This window comes from Primulina eburnea, chromosome 1, assembly GCF_022965805.1.
Source record: "Primulina eburnea isolate SZY01 chromosome 1, ASM2296580v1, whole genome shotgun sequence".
Taxonomy (NCBI): domain Eukaryota; kingdom Viridiplantae; phylum Streptophyta; class Magnoliopsida; order Lamiales; family Gesneriaceae; genus Primulina; species Primulina eburnea.
Window position 1 is genome coordinate 56,645,183 of NC_133101.1, and position 7,720 is coordinate 56,652,902.

General features: G+C 33.4%; 1 protein-coding gene across 1 annotated transcript; it reads left to right on the plus strand.

Annotated features, from left to right (window-relative positions):
• Nucleotides 1–5,396: 5,396 nt before the first annotated feature.
• Nucleotides 5,397–7,262, plus strand: LOC140832634 (profilin-4). Its single transcript, XM_073196752.1, has 3 exons — nt 5,397–5,697; nt 6,324–6,461; nt 6,902–7,262. The coding sequence occupies exons 1-3, from the start codon at nt 5,575–5,577 to the stop codon at nt 7,034–7,036; spliced, it is 396 nt and encodes a 131-aa protein (XP_073052853.1). The 5' UTR covers nt 5,397–5,574; the 3' UTR covers nt 7,037–7,262.
• The last annotated feature ends 458 nt before the right edge of the window (nt 7,263–7,720 follow it).

Below are 7,720 nucleotides of genomic sequence, written 5' to 3' on the forward strand. Positions count from 1 at the left end.
GAGTCTTTTCTATTACTGTTGGTCGATATAGAATGCCAATGTCTGGAAACCGGGATCCCTAGGCTAGGATTGAGTCTAGTCTGAGTCGTGGAGCCACGAGCATTGTCGACAGTTTGATATTGATTATGTTTCAGATATTGATACATATCTTTGTTACCTGATTACATGCTTTATATTTGTTCATATGATTGCATGTTTCGTTGATTTATACTGGGATTATATTCTCACCGGAATTATCCGGCTGTTGTCTTGTCTGTATGTGTACATGACAACAGGTGGGACAGGTTCAGGGTCGAGGAGATGAGGAGAGATCGAGTTAGAGTGGAGACTTCGGACTTTGATATGAGATAGGGTTTGGACACTTGATATTAGTTGTTAAACTCTAGTTTGAATAAATGTTTATGATACATGACTTGTATTTTATATACTGAGATGTATATATGTTTGATTTCACTACGTTCCGCATTTTAAAAAAAAAATTAGACCCTGTTTTTAATTGATTAATTAGTCTCAATTATGATTAAGAACTTGATTAGCGTCCGGGTCCCCACACATAACCCCCCAACAACCGACACCCACCCCTTTTCCATCCAAAAGTCACTCGGTTTCATCATAACCTAGCTGAAGCTTTGGTCACCTCCATTCTCACAAAGGAAATCTTCGGCTGCACACTCTCTTGGAAAAGGAAAAATATTCTTGGGCCTCCCTCTTCTTGATTTGTTCACCAAATCATCTCCAGGCATGCTTTGTATCATTTTTTCTGCATCATACACGTTGGGTGAGTCTATGCTCCTCCTGGAGCATTACTCCCCCTTTTCTTAAATTGACATGTGTCTTTGTTTTTTTAAAAAAAACATCATAATAAACTTTAAAAATACAAGAAATTTACATTTATTAGAAAAAATATTCTAACTCATCATTAATTTATGAGTTATAACTATCCAAAAAAATGGCCCTAATTTCTTTCAAATTTTATAATTTGTTTATTATAATTCAGAATTTTAAAATCAGCTATTTTAAAATTAATAATGATAATATATTTGTATTCGTTAATAGTACACAAAAATGCAAATTTATTTAATTTCAATTCTATTTAATTTTTTTGAGCGAAAATTTATGTAAGTTTTTGTGTTTATATATATTTTACTTTCATTTTTAAAACAAAATTTAATTTATTTAAAACATTCTTATTTGGAACAAAAATTAATTTTTGAGTCCATAAAAAAAAATTAATTATGTGGTGTCCAAAACTACTCTAACTCCATCCAAAAAAAAAAACTATCACTCCTAAAATATTCTTATTATTTTTAAACTTATCCTCTTATTTTAAAAGAATAAAAATTAATATTAATTTTTAAAATTATTTAAAACAATTCATAATTTTATTTTATTTCTTTTAAATATATATTTTAGTAATAATTGTTTTCAATTTAGTTTAGATAATTAAAAATAAAAATATATGAAGAATTTCTTGGAATATTTAAATTCTAGCATTTAGATTTTGAAATTTTTAAATTAATATATATAATCATATTAATGGTCAAAGAATGATTAAAAAAATTATGATTAGAAGTAAGAGTAAATATTAAAATTAGATTCTTAAAAAATCAAAATTAAAAAATGAGGAGAAAATGAGAAAAAATATATATAAAAAAGACATGTGTCCATTATTAAAAGAAGGGGGAGTAATGCTCCAGGAGGAGCATAGACTCACCCATACACGTTAATATATACTGATGGTGGTGTGATTGCATGAAATGTTTCGATCCAAGTTTATTTTAATGAAGGATTTTCGGTTTTATTGTGGTTTCTTACATCTGTTATTTGATGTTCACGTTTTCTGATTTTTTTGTGCAAAGGGCTACTGTATTAGAGTGTTAAGGGGCTGTTGTATGTGTCAAGATGTCGGTTGGGGGTTAGGATCGGTTGTGGGTTGCTGTAGGTTGAAGGGCCGAGTGATTCTTGCGATGGAAGGCTCGTTCGGGTTGGGGCTTGGACCAAAGGCGAGGCCGACGGGGTGAGGGCATCTCCAGGGCCGTGGACTGGTCTCTGATGAGTCTGATCACGATCTGGAAGAGCTCGAAGCTTGCTGGTCTGGACTTGAAGGATGCACGAGGGAGTTGCATCGAGGAGGGTCTTGTTCGAGCATCTAGGGAGGTTTAGCGAGGCATTGTGAACTCCAGCGTGCATGGAATCTTTTGCGTGGGTTCAGTAGGTGTAGTGTGGTCCTAGGATGGCCTAAGGAGGGTTGAGTCGGGGCTGGATCAACCGGGAGTAGGCTAGATCGCAAGAAGGGGAAATGAGGTACTATGATTTGTGGGTAAGGAAGTTGCTGGATTTTTCCAGCAGCGTTTCAGGGGTGGTCCGAATGTTTAAGAGCCTGGTTTTAGGGTTGTTAGGACCTTTTATGTGTTTTTAAGGTGTGGTAAAAAGTTGGGAAAGTTTTTGTTAAGTTTCGGTATAATTCGGGTTAAAAATCGGGACCTCGGTCTAAGTTTTAAAATAATTCGGTTAAGTTATGAAATGGGCTCGAGTTTATGTCTAAGGATGATTTTAAATATGTTTTGGGACATTTTTAAGAGTTTGGTAAGCTTCGGATCAAAATAACGAGATTTGGATTTATCCGGGATTTAGTCGCCTCACGAAAGGTTAATTAAAGGATTAATTGAAACGCCTATATTTAAGCTTGATAAAATTATGGGAAATTATATTTAAGCTCGAATAATTATTATAAGTCTAAGTTTTTAATTTGGGAATTTTATGCTAAGGTTTGGTTTGATTCAGGATTAAAACCCGTTAATATGTTATATGGAAGAATTAATTTAAAAGTCGTCGATTTAAGCAAAATATAAATATGGGAAAATTCATGTAGGCTTAAATAATTATTTGGGACATGTTAGAGTCAATGGAATTAAGAAAAGATCAAAAACGTGAAATTTTACGTCTAGAGGTGAAACGATAATTTTTGGGTTTCCAGGGGCAAAAATGGACATTTTGCACCCAAGGTGAGATTTTGGTCTTGGCAGCGTCCTGAGCACATTTTATCATGATTTAAATGTTTATGCATCACGTTCATGATTTTTATGCAATTACGATAAATACGTTGCATGCTTGGTTTAAAGGAAAAATTACGTATATGCATGTTTTTATTAAGTGATGAATATGATGATTTTTTGAAGGATGAGAGTTGGTTGTGACTGACGATGTATATGTATACGATGATATGATTGGAGATATCGTGAGGGAAAAGACCCCAGAGGGAGCCCGTTTCAGGAGAAGGCCCCAGAGGGAGCCCGACGATCGTATTTCCATTGACATGATATGATGAGCTGAGGCCCGGGCTCAGTGGACGGGTAATGCTGTCGCTGATGTACCTCGCCGCCGGGTACCACGGTTACATGTAGATGGATCCATTGATAGAGCTGATACGATATAGCTGATACGAAAGTCACAACTAATGAACTGAATTCAAGTAAAAGAAAATGTTTTAAGTTTATGATGACATGATGAGCTGTTTTGACACGTATACGATGATATGAGATGACATGATATGAGACGACATGAGTTGACACGACATGATTTTATACGACACGTTTACATTATGTTTTTAAGTTCATGAAATATATGTTGAGTATGATATTTTTCACTGCTGTGTGATATGTATATGTACTTGTTATTAACGGTACAGGTGTGTTGAGTCTTTAGACTCACTAGGCGTGTGTGATGCAGGTGAGCTTGTTATTGAGAAGACTGTAGGTGATGAACACTGAGTAGACAGACTTGGTGGGGTGACACGACCCGAGGACCACATGTTTTCCGCATTTTGATTATGAGATTTTGAGAGGAGATGAACCTTTTTATACGATGACGATTTTAAGATTTTTATTTGTTTACGTTTACGTTTGATTTTAGAGGAGTTTGGAAATTTTAAAACTACGTCAATTTTATTGTCAAATATTTAAGATCATTTTTAAATGTTATTTTGAAATTACGAAGCTTTTATAAAAAAAAAAATGTCCAGTAGAATTTTAAAAACTAGCGAGAGGTTACACCAATTAATTTTTTTTAAAGTGAAATATAACTAACTAATTAATGATCTAGTTAATGATCTCACCTAACTAACAGATTCAACTTCATTTTCTCCATTTAAAAAAGTCAAAACCCTTTTTATTTAATTAAATTTTAAATGAGTCATATATTTTTTATTGACCCCTTAATAAGTTAGTAACATATTTTATTATATTAGTTGATAGGAAAAATGATATTTTAAGAATATTAAGAGTATAATGATTATCGCATAATTTTCAAAAAAATTATTATTTTAAAAAATACACAATAGAACACAAAAATTTTTATAAGACGATCATATGAGTCAAATTTGTGAGACGAAATATGTAAATAATAGTAATAATAATACATGGAATGACAGATAATTCCATTTCCTCAAGTCATGGCCGATCCTAACAATATTTAGGTCTGAGTCTAACTTTTAAAAAGAAACATCCGAATCATAATGTGTGTTCATATTTTTTCTAGTTCCATAGCAATTTTCCAAATTAAATCAATACGTCAAAGACAATATTAAAAACTAAAGGAATAAAAATATAAAACATGTCCAAAATGATCACTAAAAAACAACCCGCCTAACAGTTTTAGACCTAAAAATACTAATCAAGTCTGTATAATCAAGTTGTTCAGTAATTTCTTTCTCAATCGATAACATAGCCAATCCATTCAATCTTTCTCATGACATGGTTGATCGGAGAAAAGTTTTGATGAGCTTTATCTTTGAGAAACTTCGCTTTGCGCTTCCTACTGTGACCGGGACAGTCGACAAGATTTTATAAGCAATATGAGCATTTGAAAGCCGGATAAACATTACATCCATAAAAATTTCAGTCAAAAAACGTAGATTATAGATACCACATAAAGACCCGAAGAAAGTAAAAAAACTACAATAAAAAATTAGAAGTCCGAACAAAACAAATACAAGAAAATAGACTTACAGCTCATCGCGGTCTTTCAATCAAATTGACGAGACCAATTAATTTTTTTTAAAGTGAAATCTAACTAATTAATTAATGATCTAGTTAATGATCTCACATAACTAACAGATTCAACTTTATTTTATCGATTTAAAAAAGTCAAAATTCCTTTTATTTAATTAAATTTTAAATGAGTCATATATTTTTTATTGACCCCTTAATAAGGTAGTAAAAGATTATTATATTAGTTGATAGGAAAAATGATATTTTAAGAATATTAAAAGTATAATGATTACCGCATAATTTTCAAAAAAAAAATATTATTTTAAAAAATACACACTAGAACACAAATTTTTTTATAAGAAGATAATAATACATGGAATGACAGCTAATTCCATTCCCTCAAGACTCAAGTACGAAGGGAGAGCAGAAGAGCATGTTTAATCTAACATGAATGGCACTCATTGAATCACGTCATAATCGGCCTCGCTATACTATTTATTAATGTCTCCCCCATTCACCATTTCCACACACCCCCACTGTGTTATACACCCCGAAGCCATCATATATCTATCTTCAACACACAACAATGTCGTGGCAGACTTACGTTGATGATCACTTGATGTGCGATGTGGACGGTGTCCATCTCACCGCCGCTGCTATCATCGGCCAAGACGGCAACGTTTGGGCTCAGAGCTCCGTCTTCCCCCAGGTTTACGCTATTTCATTCATGCACAACGTCTTTTTTTTTTTTTTGTGTGTGTGATTGAGTTTGATCTGTTTTCTGGGATTTTCTGGATCATGTGTTTTCCGGGCTTATCCTGATTAGATCTTTTTCTTTTATTGTAATTATTATTATTATCTAAAGCGGTTTTAATTTGTTTGTGTGGAAGTATATATTTGATTTTGAATTTATTATAAGATCACGTTGTTATAACCTTGCTGATGTGCTATTGTTAGGCATTTTATACCGATTCAATTTTTGTTCTCAAAGTGAATTTGAGTAATCATATTGAAATCTCTTTTCTGATGAAAACGGGATTACAGAAGTATCCATTTCTTTTTACGGAGTTCTTGGTAAAGTACGAATATAGAAGGCTCTTGATGGAATTAGTTGATGCCATGCCACCAATTTCTTGAGATTTCAAATAGTTTGTTGTGATTCGATCGGTATTTTGATGTTTATTTTCATCAAGAATCAAGTCTCACGTTCGCTTGTTTGCATACTTGAAGTCTATTATTATAGACGTACTCGATTGTATTAGCTAGCAGTGAGACTCACGAGCATTATACTGCATTTTATGCTTTGCTGACATATTCATGACTATCTGAACTTAGTTCAAGCCTGAGGAGATCGCTAATATCGTAAAAGATTTCGATGAGCCTGGATCTCTTGCTCCTACCGGACTATATCTAGGAGGCACCAAGTATATGGTAATTCAAGGCGAGCCTGGAGCTGTAATCCGTGGAAAGAAGGTAACTTTTTAACTTTGTTACTCTTTTAAAACGAGCATGTATACATTGCATTTCTTGATAAAGCCCGTAAGTATCTAAAGCAGCTAGTCGTGCTGCTAATCAAAGCATCTCATTGCTTGTGGAGATCAGCTATTACAAGTATCAATCAGTGGACAGAATGGATCCGCATCAAAGGCCCTATGTGCTTTCGGCCTTTCTTTATTTGTTCCTAATAATGAACGAACGTTCCCTTTCTAATTAGCTGGCTCGTTGTACTGTAATGGAGTTGAATTCCATCTTTAGTTCCTAATCAATAGAGGTGGCCGGTACTTTTTATAGTGGATGCTAGCTTTTACTTTGCTTTTCTTTTGGTTAGTTTGATCGTGCCTAGAGATAATCAACCCACACACAAAAAAAAAAAAAGAACTTAAATTTCTTGCATTTTATCTTGGTCTATGCAGGGAGCAGGTGGTATAACTGTGAAGAAAACCGGGCAAGCTCTCATTTTCGGTGTGTACGAGGAACCAATGACTCCTGGACAATGTAATATGGTTGTGGAGAAGATGGGAGACTACCTCATCGATCAGGGCCTGTAGGCCGTCGATTCATGAGCATATATCCTTATTACCATGATGATTAATTATATTTCTCGAGTTCCTTAAGATTGCATTTTCGACCCTTGCATTTGATTTTTGAAGATTATGTTTGAAAGGAAAAAAGAAGAAGCAGCTATTGAGGTGATTTGAATGTATTGTAGAATAATACATAGGTAGCTAATTGTTTGTTGTTTGATGCAAGTTCTGGTGTGAGATTGAGTATTTCTCGTGATTTTTCTCGTTTCTTGCATGATAAATGAATCGAGTTTCATTTGCTGCACATCGGATATTTGCATAGACGTGATACTTAACTCGGGTCTAATCCTAGAGGAATGCAAATACTCCGTGTGGGGATTGCATCCCTTCTCGAAGTATCGCAGACAATAACAATCCATTTAAACCAACTAGATATTTTTTTATGAAGGAAGCGATTCACACAAAATAAAAGTAACTGCATTAGAATTTTTAAGACCAAATTAACAAACAAGAGCATTCTAAACATGGTGTAAAACACAACTCATAATTCAAATAGGCTGATCCAACTAGTCCAAATTTTCTTTAATTACAAAAAATGTAATTAATGAATTAAATAATATAGAAAAAGAATTACAAGTAAATAAAAAAAACTTTTAAATAAATCATTCAAAAAAAATATTATGGTTTTTTCGAAAAATTTCTTGATAT

Coding starts and splice junctions, on each gene's coding strand:
- LOC140832634 (XM_073196752.1), top strand. CDS start 5,575: ATGTCGTGGCAGACTTACGTTGATGATCACTTGATGTGCGATGTGGAC. Junction 5,698..6,323: donor AGAGCTCCGTCTTCCCCCAG/GTTTACGCTATT, acceptor ATCTGAACTTAG/TTCAAGCCTGAGGAGATCGC. Junction 6,462..6,901: donor CTGTAATCCGTGGAAAGAAG/GTAACTTTTTAA, acceptor TGGTCTATGCAG/GGAGCAGGTGGTATAACTGT.